This window comes from Pyricularia oryzae, chromosome 5 (assembly GCF_000002495.2).
Source record: "Pyricularia oryzae 70-15 chromosome 5, whole genome shotgun sequence".
Lineage (NCBI taxonomy): Eukaryota > Fungi > Ascomycota > Sordariomycetes > Magnaporthales > Pyriculariaceae > Pyricularia > Pyricularia oryzae.
The window spans coordinates 3,236,656-3,255,842 of NC_017852.1; the positions used below are offsets into that span (position 1 = coordinate 3,236,656).

Consider the following 19,187-nt stretch of genomic DNA (forward strand, 5'->3'; position numbering starts at 1 on the left):
TGCACAGCCGTACCCAGTACCACCGCTGAACCAACGGATACCTCAGCTCCACACCCCTGCACCGGCCAAGGCAACACCTAGGACGCGAAGCAGCTGTGCCTACCGAGTGCTACGACGCAGCTAAGCTATCCACCGATATTCCAACCACCATCTCTGTATCTATCCATCAGTGCCAAAACCAACAACCCGAATATTTAATATTCAATCGACGCAAGCTGCGCCGAAAGGAACGCAGCATTGACCCGCAAACAACCACGATCGCAATCGAATCCACAATCACATCATGGATCACCGACCGCAAGCATGGGGCCGTGTACGTCTGTCTAGCTAACATAACCGCACCCCTCGCTTGCCTACAACCCCAGATGGGACACCACAACTAACACTCCGTTGCTACATACCAAAAGCCTAGGGACGATGTCTATGGTGCATACGATGCCTCCTACCTCCAGACTGCCGGCCCCAAGGCAGCCACACAATCACCCGTCGTCACCGGCACCTCAGTCGTTGGCCTGAAGTTCAAGGATGGAGTCGTCATAGCGGCCGACAACCTAGGTTCGTCCACAACATGATACTTTACTACACCCGTTACTCTCATATGACTACTATGAGTGATCCATAGAGAAGGCACCACATCATTCGGGCATCACGATTACTGACAAACCCGCCCACCACCAAAACAGCATCCTACGGCTCCCTCGCCCGCTTCTCCTCAACCCACCGCCTCCGCTCGTTCGCCAACTCCTCCGTCGTCGGCTTCGGCGGCGACGTCTCCGACATGCAGTACCTCGACCGCCACCTGAACGAGCTGGCCATCGATGAGGCCTACGCCAACCCCGCCGACGAGTCCACTGAGAGCAGCAGGGACAGCTCCCTCAACGCGCAGAACCTGCACAAGTACCTGTCGAAGCTCCTGTACGGCCGCCGGAACAAGTTCGACCCGCTGTGGAACCAGATACTGGTCGCCGGGCTCGACGCCGACGACAAGCCGTTCCTGGCTTCGGCCGACCTGCTCGGCACCACCTTCTCCGCCCCGGCCCTGGCCAGTGGCTACGGCAGCATGCTGGCCATCCCCATCATGCGCAGAGCCGTCCCCAGCGAGGAGGAGGCCGCCAAGCTGTCGCGCGAGGAGGCCGTCGCCGTCGTCAAGGAGTGCATGAAGGTCCTGTTCTACCGCGACGCCAGGAGTTCCGACTCGTACTCGCTCGCCGTCGTCACCAAGGAAGGCGTCGAGCTGAGCACCGACGAGAAGCTCGAGCAGCAGAGCTGGGCCTTTGCCGACAGGATCAAGGGCTACGGCACACAGACTGTATGAGAAGGCAGTTGGGAAGTGTGTCTATTTTTGGCTTCTTGTGTGGTCTTTATGAGGGGCGTTGGGGGTGGGAACTGCTACGGATGCAATGATGAAAGTGCGTTTCCATCTAGACATTCATACGGCTGGACCATCTGCTAGCTTAGCAACATATAAACACTGTTTTATATGTAATCCCATCATTCGAGTTCTGATGCTGCTGTGCGTGGGGGGCGGTCGATACCCCCTGTGAAGTAAATGACTAATCTTTCACAGACAAGATAGAGTAAAGGCAAGGATACAAAATGATGACAACTATTCATGGTTTTCTTTTATGATTTTGATGAAATCCTGAAAAAGGTTCGGCGCGAGTCGATAATACGCATCATTGACCAAGGCTCATGAGACGGTTTTGCAAGTCAGGTGAACAGAAAAACATTATCCTTGCTAACATTCAAATCATTTAAATACATGGACCCATCTATCCTGACCCAGCTCCCGCGTTGCTGTATTTCTAGCCAGTAGGAGCAAACGAAAGAGAAGATACCGTCGTTACGCCACATCTACCCGGGCGCTTTTGTCTTCAACCCATTAGAAATATGCTGGGGCTATCTCGCGTCATTTCGACGGCGAGCGCCTTCCTTGTGTAAAGCAAAGCAAGAAGTTGGATTAACCCCCCGAAAGAATAGAACAAGAAAAAAAGTAACGTTTACTCGACAGTCACCGACTTGGCCAAGTTCCTGGGGAAATCAACGTTGAGTCCCTCCATGACGGCAAGCCAGTACGAAATGAGCTGCAGCGGGATGACGTTCAGGATACCCTGGAGGCAGTCGACAGTCTTGGGGATCTCGATCTTCTCGGCATCGTTGGCGCCAAACTCCTCATCAGCAGGGTTGCAGATGACGATGGGCTTTCCACCACGAGCAACAACTGAATATCGAAAAAATAAGCAGGTTAGTAATGAGCAGTGATAAGGCTGCGGGGTACATGATGTCAACATACCTTGCTGGTAAGCGTTCAACGACTTCTTGAAGATATTGTCACGTGTCAAGATCATAATAATGGGCAGGTTCTCATCGACCAGAGCCAGGACACCGTGCTTAAGCTCGCCAGACATGACGGCCTCGCAGTGCAGATACGAGATTTCCTTGATCTTGAGGGCACCCTCCAGAGCAGTGGAGAATTGCGAACCCCTACCGAGCAGCAGGAGCGACTTCTGGTCCTTGAAGGTCTTGGAGCAAAGGTCCTTGATGACCTGGTCCTGCTTAAGCACCTCCTTGATCTGGTCAGAGATCTTGTATAGACCCTCCATAATCTCCTCACGACGAGCGATCTTGCTGGCGCGGTCCTCGCTAAGGGACAGGGCAAACATGACCATGGCGATGAACTGCGAAGTGTAGGCCTTGGTGGATGCAACACCGATTTCGGGACCGGCATTCACGTGGACACCACAGTGCGTCAGGAGCGAGATGGAGGAACCGACAACGTTAACGATACCAACGGTAAGGGCGCCCCTCTCCAAGCAGTAACGCAGAGCCATCAAGGAGTCGGCAGTCTCACCAGACTGAGAGACGAAAACACAGGTGTCGTCACGGAACACTGGTGCTTGCCTGTCGAGGAAGTCTGATGCCAGCTCAACGGCGATGGGGATTTCTGCCAACTCCTCAAAGATACCACGGACGGCCATACAGCTGTGGTATGATGTGCCGCAGGCAATGAAGATGATACGCCTGCAGCGGCGGATGGTGCTGATGTATGACCGCAGACCACCTAGGGTGACCTTCTTGTTCTCAATGTCGAGACGACCACGCATGGTGTTGACAACCGACTCGGGCTGCTCGAAAATCTCCTTCTGCATGAAGTGCTCGAACTTGCCCTTCATGATCTCCTGGAGCTCCAGCTCAAGGGTCTGGATGGTGCGGACGTTGGAGCTGCCATCGGCCTTCTTGAGACGGTGGATGTTGAGAGAGCCCTCGTGAATATGGGCAATGTCGTCGTCCTCCAGGTACATAACCTTCTTGGTGTGCTCCACGATGGCGGACGGGTCCGAGGACAGGAAAAACTCGGTGGGCATGGGGAGACCATCGTCGGTCATGAAGGCACGGGACTGCGAGCGGTGCAGAAGCGACTTGTCGGGAGCAGCAAGACCACCAGCTGCGGAGGCGGGGCTGAGCAGGCTGCTGCCCAGACCGGCCTTCTTGAGCGCAACGTTTTGAGAGGCGGTCTCGGCGGGCAGAGGGCTGTGCTCGTCTGCGTACTCGACATCGACAAAGTCGACCTTCATGCGCCTGGAGGTCTTGACACCAATGACAAGTGGCGAACCCTTACGGGCGGCAATGACCTCGTGGGGGTAGTGCACCGACTTGATCAACAGACCGTAGGCACCCTCGAGCTCGTTGATCACAGCCTTGGCCAGGTCAGTGAAGCCCAGCTTGGGGTTGTGGTCGTACAGGTACTTGGCCAGCTTGGCAATGCACTCTGTGTCGGTCTCGGTCTCGAACTTGAAGCCCTTGCTCTCCAGGAGTGTCTTCAACTCCTTGTAGTTGGTAATGATACCATTGTGAACAATCGAGAACTCCCAGGTAGGGTCGGACCTGTGAGGGTGGCAGTTGATACGCGATGGAGGACCGTGGGTGGCCCATCGCGTGTGTGCGATACCGGCATGTGAGTCGAAGGTCTTCTCCAGGTCAAGGTCGGACGAGTCAATCAGCTCCTTCAGCTTGGCGACCTTGCCGACCTCCTTGAAGGCATAGACCTCCTTCTTCTTGTCGCCATCAACGGCGAGACCGGCTGAGTCGTATCCACGGTACTCGAGGCGAGAGAGACCTAGGGGTTTCGGAATATCGGGGGTTAGCACTCTGTGTAGGGCTAGGGTGTAGCTGAGAGTTGCTTTCGCGGGGCAGCTGGATTTGGGAGGGTAGGGATCGGCGGAGGAGTTGGGGATGCCAAAATGAGACGGGTTAGGGGCGCAGCATACCGTTGACCAACGTGTCAAGAATGAACTTGCGGTCCTTCTCCACCAAGTAGTTGATGTATCCGAAAATTCCACTGGGGCGTTTAGTTGCGTTAGCAATGCGCTGCTACTACCGTTGAGTCCCGGGGGTAGCTATGTTGAGCAAGCTACTCCCGTCCATTCCTTGCTCTGTACCGCGGCCGGTGCCGCAAGATGGTCGACCTCGTGAAACTGCCAGCGGGAACCAATTGGTGTCAGGGGACACGGAGTTTATCGTTAGCTTACCACATCTTGTCGGATCTATGGAGTTGTGAGGTTCAGATGATTGTTCTTCCCTCAACCAGAGCCAGAATCAAGCGGAGGATACTGCAAGAAGTGTTGTCAAAAGAGGGGTATCAAATGGTAACGAAAAAAAAGGCGACGCTGGAGAGGAAGAAGAAGCAGCTTCTGGATGGGACAGCTCAGAATGAGAAAGACGGTATAAAGGGAAGAGGCAAGGAGACCGAACCCGGGGTTGGACGGGCAGGTGTCTGGCGCTTTATTTCAAAGGGATGCAGCGGTGGGAGGGCGGATGGCAGGCTCAGACCAGACTGGGCAAGCTTGCTGCTTGAAAGCATTAACAGGGGTTCGCAGCAAATGTGGGGAACGTGGAGGGGCAACGAGGTAGGTGGGCTTGGTGGGCTGGGAACGAGCTGGCTTTTTTTTTTCTCTTGCGAACAAGCAGGCGGCGCCCTTTGTGACGCCTTGATTGGGGTTTGTACAAAGCTGTGTGCCCCTTCTTTGTCGGTCTGATGCCGTACTCTTGTTGGGATGACACTAGCGGGAAGTTTAGACTTGCCATATTTCGGATGTCTCCCGCCGTCTTGAACATGCGGAGTAGGTATGCATCAGGTATCTCAGCTACATACCCCTAGCAAGCTACGGTACTTAGGCTACCTTAGGTACCTTAGTTATCTGGTAGATACCTCTATTCCTCTAACGCGACCGCCTGTCTCCCTACTGCCGATCTACTGTAGGGCTTGCCGGCCGCAAGATGGTCTGGACTCCACGAGTCTCATCGACACGGTCAGTGAGCGCATATCTCTCCAGTACCGCCGGTTGGTTGATCTACTACTTACATGGTCTGATGAAACCCACGTTGGTGCCATGCCAATTCTATCTACCTTACCTCTGACTTGTGCATCTAATTACCAAGTCATCTCTCACAGACCAGACCTGGCCATCACAGTTGCTTTTCAAGAATGATAAGTTTTGAACAAAGGATCCGGAACAGATCCGTAGGCGTGAGATCCATAGGCATAATAGGATTACATCAGCTCCGCCCTACCACACGAGGGACATTAATCTGACATGACTCTGCTATACTCAGTCCATTGGCCAGGCATCAATGATATTCTCGAAGCTCTATCCAGAAAATAGCAGAGAAATTATCGTAAAGACTTTGTGCACCCTGTCAATAAAATACAAAATAACAACAAACACCAGACACTTGGCATTGAGCGTCATCGTCAACAAAACCTGCTGCTGCCAGGTAGGCGAAGTCGCATCTAGTTCTAAGCTTTGATGGAATGGAAGAGCCGGGAAGGCGTCAATTGGCTAACCCGAACCCCTGTGGCTGAATCTGATCCCGAGTGGATGCACATCGTATCCCGTCGAAACCCAGGAGCCACTTCCTTCCGACCAAGAGGAATGCACCATTGGCCCATGCCTCGTCGTCAACCTGGGCGATGTTGCTTTTTTTACTCTGTTTTTTTTTGGAGGGGTTTTGTTTGGGTGATACGAACAAAAAGACAATTCATCGCGATAGCATGCCAATACTCCGTATCGCGGTTTTCTACCTCAACAATCATCATTGCTTGTCCGTTGTGAATAAGGGGTAAAATAAAATAAAAATAAAAAAAGTCAAAAGTCAAAAGTCAACCTACCTCCCGTGTTGTTTCAAATTCTTTTGTTTACAGGGAGGCACGTAAACATTGGGCGGAGACCAAGACGACGATCGTCATGACGTTGGCGGAAACTTGACCCAGTCCCTTTTGGACAATTCTCGCACTCAGCAGGGTGGTAGCCTGAAGCTCAACCTCACGTAACTCCAAATACCCGAGCAGGTGGATTACACAGCCTCAAAATTCAGGGGTCGGATCGTACAAACAAACAAGCGGGAAACCAGGAATAGCAGGGCTTGGGGTCGACATCACGGAGAAAGAGGCAACAGATGGCCAACGGAGGGGGGAAAGATTGACAGGGAAAAAGTCCCAATCATCGCCCTCAAAACAGTGAGATCCTTGTCCACACAGGCCGAGAATGCCCCCCCTCAGAAAGTCCCCGCCTGCAACGTCGTGTTCGACAGCGCTAACCACCGAATCGCGGTCGGCAATTGGTGGCCTCTACGTTAAAGGGCGTAGCTAAGCTAGGCATGTACGACCGTTAGTTAACGACTTTGCCAAGTCTGTCGCCTGTCAAATTATCGCTTGCTTGCGTATTGCTACTTCAGCATCACGCCGTTAGTCACACATCTTCCAAGAGACTACCTATTCTTGACCGCCATGACCTGTACGAACATGTGCTCGAGCATAACCGAAGTCGGGGGCGGCCACCAAGGTAAACCCGGGCTGCATCCTTTGGTATCGAACGTCTGCTTTGGCTGCGGCTTTCTATTTTGGCGGCCGTTCTACTGTATGCCGTGACTGCTCCTGTTTGGGTATGATACAAGATTACAAACGGAGCAACGCTTTGAGGCTATCGTGAGGCTTCAGTATTGACTGTCCTCAGCCTAGTCCTGCCCCCACTTATCTTCCCTCCATGCAACCCAAGGGTGCTTACTGCGCGGCTCCTAAGCTGCTCGACCGGTCCTAGTTTGGTTTAGAGCTTTTGGTACTCCAGTTTACCCTCCAGTTTCTTCGACTCGGCCACCTTTCGCACCGCCTTGTTGAAGTCGTCCTGGTTCACAGCATCACGGTAGTCCTTGATAGCAAAGAGGCCACTAAATTGAAAAGTCATTAGGTCAGTCAATACTCGTTAGGAGCGGGGTTGTGGACATCAAAGCCTGGGGATGTTCAAATACGTACGCTTCAGTCACCACGTTCCTCAAATCGGCACCGTTTAGCCCGTCGCTCATCTTTACCACGCTCTCAAAGTCAATATCTCCCTCCATTACCACGCTTGATGCATGAATCTTAAGAATCTCCAATCGGCCAATCTCATTGGGCAACGCAATCTCGATCTTGCGGTCCAGACGGCCTGCACGGAGCAGAGCCGGATCCAGTGTGTCGGGACGGTTGGTTGCCATAATAATCTTGGTCTTGCCGAGGTAGTCGAAACCATCCAGTTGGTTCAACAGTTCCATTAGCGTTCTTTGAATCTCTCGGTCGGCACTGGTGCCCTCGGAGAAACGCCTGCCTCCAATGGCATCAATCTCATCCATGAAGATAATGCAGGGCTCGTGCTCCTTGGCGTACCCGAACATCTCGCGAATAAGACGCGCTGACTCTCCGATGTATTTGTCGACGATGGCAGACGAGACAACTAATCATGTAGACCGTTAGCAACCGTGACTTGTTTCCAGCAACATTGCACTGATCCAGCGTCGCCGTTTGGAGCTTACCCTTCAAGAAATTCGTCTCAAGGCTTGACGCGACAGCCCTCGCCAGTAGCGTCTTGCCCGTTCCCGGGGGTCCGTAGAGAAGCACACCCTTTGGCGGCTTGATGCCGACCCTCAAGAATAGCTCTGGGTTCTTCAATGGAAGCTCAATAACCTCTCTCAACTCCCTGATCTGATCGTTGAGACCACCAATACCCGCAAAGCTGACTTGGCCTGGATCCTCGAGTGACATATTGTAGACGAGTGGGTCGACCTCGCGCGGGAGCATTCGCATTATGGTGAGCGTCGTCATGTCAAGCGCAACTCGCGTCCCTTGCTTGAGCTTGTCCTTGTCGACCTTTGACCTGCAACCGACAACATATCTGGGACCAGAGGATGCTTTGACAATAACTGCAGGATAGATACATCCGTCGTTAGTAGAATGATCCAATCAGATGCATGTACAGGGCAAGCTTATGGCCCGTAGATGCGGTGACGGGCGTTTTGGCTGGGGCTCACATCTTTCATCATCAAGTTGCTTCAGGACTTCGCCGATAATCTGCCCCACGCTCTGCAACGCCTTGATGTTCTCCTCAGTCTGGTCAAAGTCCTTCTGCAAGCCCTTGATCTCTATCCGCAGGTTTTTCAGTTTGGACTCCCACTCTCGCGACTCGATCAGCTTCTGCTTGTAGGAGTCAAGCGCATGTTGGCGCTCTTGGTCGGTTGACATTGTCGGCGATTATGACGGTTTTTTCGATGGGCCGGATTCTGAAATATCGATGTCGACAATGGTAGCAGAATGGTCGAGTTGGTGTTGATGGCGCAGGGCGTTGCGGTCGTTGTCGTGATTGCTTTGAGATGGGTTCTGTGTGCAGACGTAACGCTGTCGTTGCCTCAAGCTGCATCGGAGCTGTACTGGGGCGGCTTGCTTTACCTCAGCAAGGGTATAGAATCAGGGTTAGGGTCTGGTATCCGCCCGTGCGCGCCAAGGCACCGACCTCTCTTTGCTCACCTCACCGGGCTCGCGAGTCAGTTTTGAGTACCGTATGGTATACTTACCGGTACGTACCCCCCCTTGCAACGAACAACACCACGACTGCTTTTTGAGGTCTGTGCTAGGTAGTGGCTAGACCAGGCCATGGTTGCCTAAGGCACTGGACCCAATGTCATCAAATATTCTCGCTGGGCAGATTGAGGTTCCCCGACAGGCAATTGCGGCGGCCTTGTAACCTTCTGTCGTCATTTATGCTACTTAAGCAAGGCCCTTTTTCGGCCCCGCTTCGACACGGCACCCAATTCAAGCCGGACTAGGAAATTTCTTGTCCACAACATCCAACGTGTATTTTTCCCGATTGCTTTCACATTGACTACATGCTTAGTTTTTGTTTAAATGCTTAACTGACACGACTTTCCGCTGCCATGTGGGATGTTACATCTCACATCTTTAATATCTTGCCAAGCTAGTGGAGGGCTAGGCCACAAGATCTCGTCTGATCTGGCGGTTCCGCGCAATAAATACCACTCTAGGACGGAGAAAAGTTGCCAGAGTGCCCTGATTCAAATGCCCCATACCTGATGGAGAGGCAAAGACCCTGGCTTTTGTCCCAGTGGACAGGTTCGCATACCAACTTGGCGGACCTACAGGCCAGATGGGAATTGATCATTGGGCAGCCATTCAATCCAGGGTCCTGATCTAAACCGCATTGATTTGATCTCGCTGGACATTCCCACGAGCTGCGGGCCCGCCAGACTGCAGTTATGCCCATGACGTAGTGCAAATTGAGGTAGAATTCGGTCATCACTTGTAACATGCAATCGCCTCGGGATAATATGCTGGATACACACGTTTTCAAAAGTCGACGTTTATTCTTATTAATCTATTTTGTTATATTGGTTTTTTTTTTTTTCTCAATCAAAAAAAATCTCTTCTCTCCCTTGGTTCTTGTGGGAGATACTACGCAATTGACATCGCCCAGCCGATGAGCATACAATGTTTCCTTCCAACTCGATCCCGAATGCTTTATGACGACGACTAATTTGGCTCATTGTAAACCCAAGTACTAAAGCCACCTGATCCACGACCACATGGAATTTGCGACGAGACCGATACCACCACCTTTTCGGCCTCCTTTATAACACGATAAATGATGGGCAGCGAAAGGCCAGAGTCGGACACCTCTGGCAGTCCGAGACCTAGCGTTGCTGGTCCCTCTAGTGGCCAGCGGAGGGAAAGGGGAGCAATCGCAGCCCAGGTTAGCCACGGCTCAACTTCCACCCAGAGTCTCTTTCGAGAGTAAAAAAGCCGATGATACAACCAGAGGGCTGACATGCAATTCTTTATAATTATGCCAACAGGCATGTGGTATGTGGTTTCAAGTATCCTGCCAACTCTAGGACAATGACTAACACGAATCTACCGCCGCCTGCACAGAAAACTGTCGATCTAGAAAGCAGAAATGTGACGAGCAGCGTCCAAAATGTTCAACATGTCGGAAATTCAATCTCGAGTGTCATTATCGTGAACCTCAGCCCACCAAGTCAGTAGGGGCCGCTGCGCAAGGCTCGGCGGGAAGCCTCCATGATCTCTTTCCGCCCGGTAGCTGTCAAAGGTAAAACGAGTAAGAGTAACAAACCAACTGACCTCAACATGTTAGAAAAGACAAGACCCTTGTGGAAATTCTCGAACGCATCAAGGGGTTGGAGCGCAAGTTTGACACCCTGACCATGCAGCAGGCTCCTTTCCATACACCCATGGTGACAAACCACCCGGTAATCACCCAAGTAACGATGCCTCCAGGTAGCCTTTCTCCCATGACGGGCACGGGAGCCCATGCTTCTGAAGACGGCAGTATAGTCGCAGGTGTCAACCCGCCTCATGCGTATGCTACGTCGGTCCATCAGCTGCTCACTTGGCCTATAATTCAACAGCTGCTCAACAGTGTCAGCGCAAGGATGCCTGAGATCAACGTTGCCAATATAGAACAAGAGGGAGTCAACATTATTTTGGGCATCAACAAATCAGACCACCTGCCGGCCGAACCAGCTGGACCTGTGACCACCATCGATTCGACCACGTCCATGCCCAATCCGAACATTTCAGAGTTCGGTGGTATTCCTCTGACGAGCGCCTCCATGCAGCTACTCTCGAATGCGTACTTTGACACCTTCAACCACTGCCATCCATTATTAGAGCCGGATACCTTTGCGAGCGAAATCCTGGGCCCGCTTTGCAATGATGGCCTGGATGACACAGTCAAGTCGACCTTGGCACTGGTGGTGTTTGCTTTGGGGGAGCTCGCCATCGCAGGTGATCATGGTGCACCTGTCAGTGTGTACAACACACGCCCCGGCGGCGTCAAGGGTGGAACGCTAAGGAATCCACCCGGTTTGGCATTATACAACGAGGCGCGACGACGCATGGGCTTCACCATGGCCGATTCGTCACTTGAATCTGCGCAAGCATTTGCTCTGGCTGGGTAAGCATAGACTGTTGTCTCTCTGCCATAGTTATCGCTTCAGGCTTGGAGTGGAACAGTCGACTCGGGCTAACAACAATCGACAGGCTGTACTGCGAGGCCTGCTTTAGTCACTCGGTAAGTTTACGATTTCTCAAACGTGGAGATTAAGAAATACTAACGTGAGATGATAATATAGGAGTTTTGGCGCATGACAATGTCTGCTGCTCTGGCCTGCCAGGCATTGGTGCTTGGGTGGGTTGATGTCCCTTGCTCACTATCATCGTCGCTGGCTGCTAATCTGACGGTATGTTGGCAGGAGGAGCGCGGAGCCTTCTTCTGCACGCGCAGATATGACCAAACGATGCTTTTGGCACTGCAAGATAATTGAAAGGCAGGTGAATTTCTTCCGTACCCATCTTGTAACGACAGTTGTACTGACTCCAAATAGTTATTTTGATATCGAATTGGGGCTTCCTCGTGGTATATTGGAACAGCTCGAGGATGTCGTTGGGCCCCCAGTGTTTAGTGGACTGCTCTCTCACGATGATATTATGGGAACTTCTTTGGCGAAGGACCATTTTGTGTCAGCTGTAGCAATGCGACGGCTGGCTTTGGAAGCTCACGCAGTGCTCAACAACGGTGAGTGGTGTGGCCACAACACTTGCTTTGCCTTCCGACTACTTTAGGCTATCTGGAGGCTGGCTTGGTCTAACGTGGGATGAAAACAGGCCATTTCGCTTCTCGATATTCAACTGGCGCTCTCGATCCGGATGGGTTCACTTTGGCTGTCAAGAATCTAGCCAATCAGGCCGAACACTGGCGGACAATGCTCCCACCGCCGCTCCGCTGGCGAGAGAATCAACCCGGCGAGTTTCCCAACCCTTCCCTCTACTCTGACATCCACAGCTCGTCGGTATTCGCCACAGGATCATCCCTTGATGTACCGCCTCCGGCTCTGAGCTCACCGTCGGGTTTCATGTTCACCACCGATCTTGATGTGGCACCAGTCACATACCCATACAACCTCGACATCATGACTGCGGTGCTGCGGTCGAGGTTTTACTACATCAAGTTTGTGATTAACCGCCCGTACGTCTACAAGGCGCTCGTCAACCCAGAACAGCTGACCGGAGAGGAGGCCGAGGGCGCCGCGGAGTGCCTCAGGGCCTGCTTAAAATGGCCCGTGTCCATGTCGCCAACGTGTTCGCATAAGAGGCTGATCCCTTGCCTCTTCTTCTGGACGCAGAATATGCTCGGGATATTGATCCTGCTGCATCTCAGCCACAGCACACCGATGCTGTCGAGGATACGCAGCACTTTGTGTGGAGAGAGCTTTGAGCTGGAGGCGAGCGAGACCGTTGGCTTGTACCTTGACTGGCTGCGAGACCTCAAGAGCGTTGACGCGGCAGCCAGGTGGGCGTGGGCGATTGTGAGAGCTATATATAATCTCGAAGAGTAGACGTGCGGGAAATCACCTGGCTGAGTGTGGGGAAACGACAACAGAAGGCCGTTGGATATAATATAAACCTCATACTGCAGTCTTGTCGGAGACTCGGCCCTCGCGAACTAAGTATGTTCCGAGACAATGTGCGGCAGACGGAGCATGGTACGACTATTACGAATATCACATTGATGCTGAATACGATGTGATATAATCCTTGTCGGCAGTATACAGTAACGAGCTCGTGCTCGTCTTCTTTCTGACTTTATTTTTCTGTGACCTTGTCTTCGTACACATTTGATACCACCCCCTCCGTACAAAAGGACCAACATGTGTTTCTGCTGGTTTGGCGAACGTGAAGTGCCCCCACTTTGGGAACAGGGGGTGGAAAGCAAAAAAAAAAAAAAAAAAAAAAAAAAAGACATCTCGCTAGAGGGTTTTTGTTCGTTCGCAACATTTCTTTCAGGCATGATCTTTGGTTTGCATGAAAAAGACAAACCAGGTATGGCGAGATCACATCTCCGCCCAAAGCCTCCACCCGTTGACGCTCGTCCATTCTCGCTTTCTTTTTGCTCTGTCGGCCAGCTCGGCCAGCTCGGGCCGGACGGACAGCTCGTCGCAATGCTTGAGTTGCCCGTACTATGCCTTGGTGAGGGGAGGGGCTTTTTTGTGAAGTCCGTCTTTGACGTCCGAATCCCGATGCCATCTACGTCGCTGTGCATTTGTGTCTCTTTTTTTTTCTCTAGTTTCTTTCTCTTTTCAAATTCCGCCCCTTTTTTTTCTTTTTCAAAGCTTCAAAGCTTCTCTGGTTTTCTGGTCCGCCCGAAACATGGCGTCAGAAATTGTCCTGGCGGTTATTTCTTTCCCCTCGGGAAGGGCTGTCACCTCAAGTGAACCTCCACTGCCAAGCAGCTAGCTCGACGGAACGTTCCGCTAAGTGTCGAAAGGGGGAGAAGATAAAATCTCGTGTTCGTCACTCTTTTTTTTTCTTATTTCACTATATTATTATCAAATATCATTTTATTTTTGGTCTGGTTCTGGGCAGAACACGCAATATCACATGCAATGTTGCCATAAAGAGGGGCCCGACCACCGACATCTCGCTACCATCCGGGAAGAGGGGACTTGTTAGTAGCGCCTGTTTGTCATCACAAGGACAGTACCGTTTGAAGAAATGCCCTGCTTCTCTCCAAGTGGTGTATCAATTTTAGGACGGATATGGGAGGCAGCAAGCAAAATCATGCGATCCGTTCATGTCTTTTTCTGTCGTTCTTGTTGTCGACAAGTCTAGACCTGCGAATATGTAAAAAGAAGGGGTGTGATGTCTTCCCCCCCAATTTTGCTTTTTTGTTTTTTGGGGGCCAGACAAATCGTGAAACCCGGCTTTCGACCAGAGTGGGGAGTGATGATATTGTAGCAACGAACTAATTACGTCGGTATTATATGTAGGTGACTACATAGGTGATATTATTGTTCCTTCTTTTAGGATGGACAATAACCGGTCTGGTCAGTCTTTTTTGTATTTGTTTTTTCTCCTCCCATTCTCTCCACCCAAAGTTCCGGGGGCTTCGACGATGGTGAGACTGTGGGGTGACGGAAGTGGATTATGTGACTTGCATACCTAGTACCAGATGATTGACCGTACCCACGGAAAGGAAAAGACAGGTTCGCCTACCAGTTGTCACATATTACCCCAATTTTACCGACGAAGGGCCTCGTCCATTGCCAAGGCCGCATCACTTGATCGCGGGTAAGTTTGCCCGTCGGGGTAATTGGCAGACTGGATGCCTTGGAGCACTATCTTGGAAAGGGTGTTGTCTTGTCCATCCTTTGTTATTGGCGCCGTCGTCTAGACTCCAGACCAACACGAATACCCGTTTTAGGCGTGCTTGGTGCGGTACGTACCTGGCTTTTTTTTTGGGGCAGGCGGCTCTGGTTGCCCATCCGCGACAGATCGACGCGTGCAACAAGCGAGTTATGCTGTAGATCTATCACATATCGACCCAAAGTGACAATGGGACGACCCCCCTTTCTGGTTTGCGATAGCATAAAGCTCGGCTTCCTCGGCAAGCATGGGGAATCAGATTTGTCACATTAACACATGGTGCTTTTGTCGTATAAACTTATCTTGGTTGACCATTGCATACTATCCAGGTAGTTTTGAGACTGCCCATTCGTGACCAGTCTTTTTTGCAAAATGCGAATTAATTTACCACTATTGCGAGCATTTTGGGTTCTGAAGTGGAACCCAGTTCCGTAGTGCTGGTGTTGTCTTTGCTCGTCTATTAATTCTTTTCCTTTCCTTGCTTTTCGTCGTTCAAGCATCTAGCCCAGTTGCCCAGCTCGGTACCTCTGTAACAATGTGACAGCCTAACAAGGAAACCTGCCCCCCCTACCTACGAAGCACCACTTCTCTAAGCTCGATCCCTTCCAAGACTTGTGTGCCCCACCTTTCCTTTTGATCATCAGGGATCAAGGATCCTGCACTGAAGCGATGCCGGTCGCCAAGTAAATCAACTCTGGTTGACTGCTGTCGCTTCTTCGTTTGCTGGGAATTTAGTGGACCGAAATCTAGGTACGGAGTAAACTGCGCGAAGTACAGTAGCTTGGTGAAGGTGCAAGGCTGAAGCTTTACTGTTGCATTTGACTCTTTTGACGACCCCCTTTATTTAGTATTCTGTATCAAGATAGCCAATCACCCTCATCAGCAGGTATGTTACTGATGCGATACTGTTATGAAAGGGGGCAAGATCAAACGGCGATTACGGGCATGCGCATCTGCAGTCCCTGCATGCTTGATCGAGTCCTCAACCGTTTGCGTTGCAAAATGCGGACTAAGGGGGAAAGCAAAAAAAATAAAAAATCCGACATCATGTCATGCAGTGTCCAAGAGCCGCTGCATCGACGTTTCGTGCTTGCCATGTGGCAATGACATGATTTTGGACGATTGCTCTTTCTCTCTCTCGCTCGTTGTTTCTCTCCTTTTCTCCGCTTAAACGTGCGCAATCTCGCATTGCAACGTGCGAACATTTGCGAAACATTAAGATGGCAGCCCGCTACTGTCAAACGGGGGCCGACTTGTGCGCGTTCCATCGTCGACAAACAAGCAAAAAAAGAATGCTGCAAAAGGGCGCCCGTTCCATGACAGAGTGCGGTGGGAACTTGTGGGGTTTGGCTTGGGTGAAAAGTGCTACGCTACCGACCCTAACTCATACTCAATTTAGACACTGGACAGCGAAACCACGGACCAAAGAGTCAGGTCCTAGGCAAGGAGAGCTCTTGAAATGGCGGAAACACCGATACTACGCTTGGGCCCCGAGATTTTCTAATGACAGAACATCGGGTATGTATGAGCATAGCTTGATAGATACCTAGCTTCTCATACTACTGGCAACAACAAGTTGAGTTTGTTGGTTTGACACATTTGATGGGCTATTTTTATCTACATTAAGTAAGTAGTCTTGCAGTATACTACCTAGGTATTGACAACGAATTGCCGTTCTCTGCAATCCTACGTAGGACCCTGACCCTGTCCCATCACATACAATCTGCTCTCTTCATGGCGACCCACTAGTCTAGACTACCTAGAGGCGTGTCACAAAGTTTTCTTCGAGATATTATGCCCCTCTTAAGGAAACCGGGAACACACAACCGACGTACTATTGGGTAGCATGAAGGCTGTTGTAATAGCAGCGGCGACACAATCCATATATCTACAAATCGGGACCAAGATCACGAGTGATAATGACTCTCGTGTGGAGCCTCATATAGGCGCCCAAGGTGCCTCATCAACACGTATGACTGGCTCCTACATCTGGATAAAGCAAAAGTCAATTCGCTTGGGTAGGCGTATTGCGCATTCATCAAAGCCACACCTCGAGCAAGAACTTGGGCTGATTACGCGGTCGTTCTAATTATTCTCCGAGGAAAAAGAGCTCGAGTCGTACTAAGAATGAAGCCAAAAAGCATGGTTAAATGCGTAGCTCCAACCTTATCTCGTAGGTGAGCAAAGAAAAGGAGGATGCCAATCGTTGTTCCTCGCTTGCGGCGTATTTGTAATGTTAACATAATGCCTATGATCTTCAATCGCTTGCAACCTACCTAGCTCAGATTCCACCCCCACGAAGATCGCATCAATACCTTGTATATGCCGCCGCTTGCTCATATTACGTGTCGATGCAAAACAAAATGAAATGAACATATTCCCCTTGTCCCTGCGAAATACTTTTCAGAGAAGATTTTGGGATTTACAAATTGAGAGAAACATCACACCCAGAAAAAAAAGAAAAAAAAAACGCACCATGGAACCGGGAAGATGTAAGATGACAGTAGAAAAAAGTACCCACATTCACACAAGGAGCATGAATTAAAGCTAATTACTCCGTGTATAAACAATGGAAGCGGTCTACCGGTGTGCTCGAAGTTATATTATGTGATTCGGTAGATACTGAAAAGAGTAACAGACACCCTACAGATGCGCCCCAAAGGCAAACTGAGATCCCACTATTCGTATGGTTTGTAGAGTGGTACCAGACCAGCGATGGCATTCCAAAGCTCGGGGCGAAGTTGCAGTGACCCCGCCGCTCCAAACACATTCGAGTGGCATTGACATGTTTGAAGAAAAAGAAAAGGAAAAAGAAAAAGAAAAACTAATGACACGCCCACGGCGAAGCGCACACGCCCTTGGTGCTGCAACAAGAAAGAATGCGGGGCAGAAAAAGTTGCCTAGCCTCCTTCCTGTCTTTTATTCAAAATAAAACATGAAAAAGCACGTTAATATTCGGACTTTTTTGTCTGTGCAGTGCAAGCGAGAATGGATCGATTTGCCTTGCATGCTTTCACGCAAAACCGTCGCATTCAATTGGACCTTGCAACGAAAGGAAAAGTGTGCCGAGTTGATCTCGTCCGGCTGGCCCTTCGCGACGCAAATCCGACCTTGGCTTTATGAAAAGTGACATGCCTACAGGCTACAAGTAACCTCAAACTAAACCACCTTAGCTAACCAATTCCACATTAAACAAGTTTCCCATGCCTTGCGTCCGAGTCCACTCACCCAACTTGCAATTGGGGGTCCAAATGCATGCCACTTCAGAGGCCCATTGGTGCATCAGAATCTATACGCCGCTAACGGAATACCAAGATTCTGCCCGACTAGAAAATCACACACACCGGATATGCAGGCAACGCTTGAAAAAAAGCATGCAACCATGACAGGTCGTTTAAGCCGTTGAGGCCGGGCCAGACCCAGATCAAGCCAGGACGCAGAATCACGTCAGTCCAGGTCAAGTCAGTTCAGGTACACAAAACATCGAATGCATTTTAAATACCCATCCATCAGTTGCCCACCCATGGTACTGTGTGCAACCCGCATCATTCCACCGAGGCCGGCATCAGACGATGCTCGCTGGAACATACAATTCTTTGTAACTTGGTCCCTAGGTTGAACTTGTGTGGAACTCTTATTATTTAATATGTTAATCTGTATTATTAGCATAGTATACCATTTGGGGAGCGAGAGTTTTGACATTTCGTGGGGCTTTTGCTCGGTTTTATGCTTGGCTAGCCATCCCATCCATGCCTCTCTCCCACCCCAAAATCTCGTCCCTTTTCAAGGCCCCCTGATCCCTGGCATGGGCAAGCTTGAGCTTTGACGGTGACACCAATGCGGCACTGACATGTACAAACGGTCAAAGTGCAGCAACAACCTCGCACGCTCACGGACCCGGCTGCGTCCTCTGACATCGATTTGTCTCCATTCTGATACTTTGATTACATTACCTTGTTGGTCGTGTGCATACCTTTGCCCCCACCACACGCGAGATTCTTTGACGTCGGCGAGGAAACCTCACTTGTCAGTTTGGTATCAAGTTTTGCCAATGTCTTGTCAAAGACTTTGTCGACTCAAGTGGTTTTTTGTAGCAACGTCGCTAGTTCTAGAATAGTAGCTAGCTCCCTGTAATTTTTTCTTCCTTTTCTTGTTATCTGCAGGAGAGCAAACCCTTTTTTTCCCGCTCTTACGTAGTTTCAAAAACTCACAACGAACTCCGGTCCTTCTCCAGACTGTAGTAGGGCTTGAAATACCTCATCACAGCTTGTCATAAAATATACCTTACCTAGTTGATCGAATGTTTTTTTTTTCTTTTTTTTTTTTTCTCATACGCACCTCTCAGTCTCTTTCTCATTCCACACACCTCTCGTCGCACCCCCAGCCCACCTTTTCGAATGGAAAATACCACCTCGGAACGCGCACCCACCTGGATCGACCCTCTCTCCTGGCCCTTGCAACTTCGATCCCACCTCACCTCGTCTCGCCCCCATTCCCACCTTGAGTTATACAGGATTTCTGGATACCCAAATCTTGGGTTGCCTCGATCGAAACGTGCTGTTTTATATATAACCCCTAAGCTGCCATCCGGGCACCATCCTGTCTAGTTCCGCTTTTGTGCCTCATACAGTTTTGTACAAAG

The 19,187-nt window shown here is 50.6% G+C and overlaps 5 protein-coding genes across 5 annotated transcripts; 3 read left to right on the forward strand and 2 right to left on the reverse strand.

Annotated features, from left to right (window-relative positions):
- The first annotated feature begins 34 nt into the window (after positions 1 to 34).
- On the forward strand, positions 35 to 1,616 carry MGG_00331 (proteasome component PRE4). Its single transcript, XM_003718706.1, has 3 exons — positions 35 to 313; positions 408 to 555; positions 684 to 1,616. The coding sequence occupies exons 1-3, from the start codon at positions 284 to 286 to the stop codon at positions 1,313 to 1,315; spliced, it is 810 nt and encodes a 269-aa protein (XP_003718754.1). The 5' UTR covers positions 35 to 283; the 3' UTR covers positions 1,316 to 1,616.
- Positions 1,602 to 4,822, reverse strand: MGG_11597 (glucosamine-fructose-6-phosphate aminotransferase). The gene is made up of 4 exons (XM_003718707.1): positions 4,530 to 4,822; positions 4,269 to 4,339; positions 2,294 to 4,117; positions 1,602 to 2,221 (listed from the first exon to the last, which is right to left on the reverse strand). Exons 1-4 carry the CDS (start codon positions 4,532 to 4,534, stop codon positions 2,001 to 2,003), a joined length of 2,121 nt encoding a protein of 706 aa, XP_003718755.1. The 5' UTR covers positions 4,535 to 4,822; the 3' UTR covers positions 1,602 to 2,000.
- Positions 4,823 to 6,807: 1,985 nt separating this feature from the next.
- Positions 6,808 to 8,934, reverse strand: MGG_00330 (26S protease subunit rpt4). The gene is made up of 5 exons (XM_003718708.1): positions 8,881 to 8,934; positions 8,341 to 8,749; positions 7,846 to 8,232; positions 7,310 to 7,766; positions 6,808 to 7,224 (listed from the first exon to the last, which is right to left on the reverse strand). Exons 2-5 carry the CDS (start codon positions 8,549 to 8,551, stop codon positions 7,104 to 7,106), a joined length of 1,176 nt encoding a protein of 391 aa, XP_003718756.1. The 5' UTR covers positions 8,552 to 8,749; positions 8,881 to 8,934; the 3' UTR covers positions 6,808 to 7,103.
- A 661-nt stretch (positions 8,935 to 9,595) lies between these two features.
- MGG_00329 (uncharacterized protein) lies at positions 9,596 to 13,146 on the forward strand. Its single transcript, XM_003718709.1, has 9 exons — positions 9,596 to 10,073; positions 10,177 to 10,183; positions 10,253 to 10,358; positions 10,476 to 11,297; positions 11,384 to 11,414; positions 11,476 to 11,531; positions 11,596 to 11,670; positions 11,728 to 11,918; positions 12,008 to 13,146. The coding sequence occupies exons 1-9, from the start codon at positions 9,966 to 9,968 to the stop codon at positions 12,736 to 12,738; spliced, it is 2,127 nt and encodes a 708-aa protein (XP_003718757.1). The 5' UTR covers positions 9,596 to 9,965; the 3' UTR covers positions 12,739 to 13,146.
- A 1,091-nt stretch (positions 13,147 to 14,237) lies between these two features.
- On the forward strand, positions 14,238 to 14,706 carry MGG_17475 (uncharacterized protein; the record flags this gene model as incomplete). The annotated part of the gene is made up of 2 exons (XM_003718710.1): positions 14,238 to 14,470; positions 14,604 to 14,706. The coding sequence occupies exons 1-2, from the start codon at positions 14,352 to 14,354 to the stop codon at positions 14,704 to 14,706; spliced, it is 222 nt and encodes a 73-aa protein (XP_003718758.1). The 5' UTR covers positions 14,238 to 14,351.
- Positions 14,707 to 19,187: the final 4,481 nt, after the last annotated feature.

Excerpts from the sequence above, each read along its gene's own strand:
- MGG_00331 (XM_003718706.1), top strand. The coding sequence starts at position 284 with ATGGATCACCGACCGCAAGCATGGGGCCGT. Across the intron at positions 314-407 it reads GACCGCAAGCATGGGGCCGT|CCTAGGGACGATGTCTATGG; the intron begins GTACGTCTGTCT and ends ACATACCAAAAG. Across the intron at positions 556-683 it reads CATAGCGGCCGACAACCTAG|CATCCTACGGCTCCCTCGCC; the intron begins GTTCGTCCACAA and ends CCACCAAAACAG.
- MGG_11597 (XM_003718707.1), bottom strand. Across the intron at positions 4,118-4,268 it reads TCTTGACACGTTGGTCAACG|GTCTCTCTCGCCTCGAGTAC; the intron begins GTATGCTGCGCC and ends CGAAACCCCTAG. Across the intron at positions 2,222-2,293 it reads GTTGAACGCTTACCAGCAAG|TTGTTGCTCGTGGTGGAAAG; the intron begins GTATGTTGACAT and ends TTCGATATTCAG.
- MGG_00330 (XM_003718708.1), bottom strand. The coding sequence starts at position 8,551 with ATGTCAACCGACCAAGAGCGCCAACATGCGCTTGACTCCTACAAGCAG. Across the intron at positions 8,233-8,340 it reads GCAACTTGATGATGAAAGAT|TTATTGTCAAAGCATCCTCT; the intron begins GTGAGCCCCAGC and ends TCTATCCTGCAG. Across the intron at positions 7,767-7,845 it reads TGAGACGAATTTCTTGAAGG|TTGTCTCGTCTGCCATCGTC; the intron begins GTAAGCTCCAAA and ends CTACATGATTAG.
- MGG_00329 (XM_003718709.1), top strand. The coding sequence starts at position 9,966 with ATGATGGGCAGCGAAAGGCCAGAGTCGGACACCTCTGGCAGTCCGAGA. Across the intron at positions 11,298-11,383 it reads CAAGCATTTGCTCTGGCTGG|GCTGTACTGCGAGGCCTGCT; the intron begins GTAAGCATAGAC and ends AACAATCGACAG. Across the intron at positions 11,532-11,595 it reads TGCCAGGCATTGGTGCTTGG|GAGGAGCGCGGAGCCTTCTT; the intron begins GTGGGTTGATGT and ends GTATGTTGGCAG.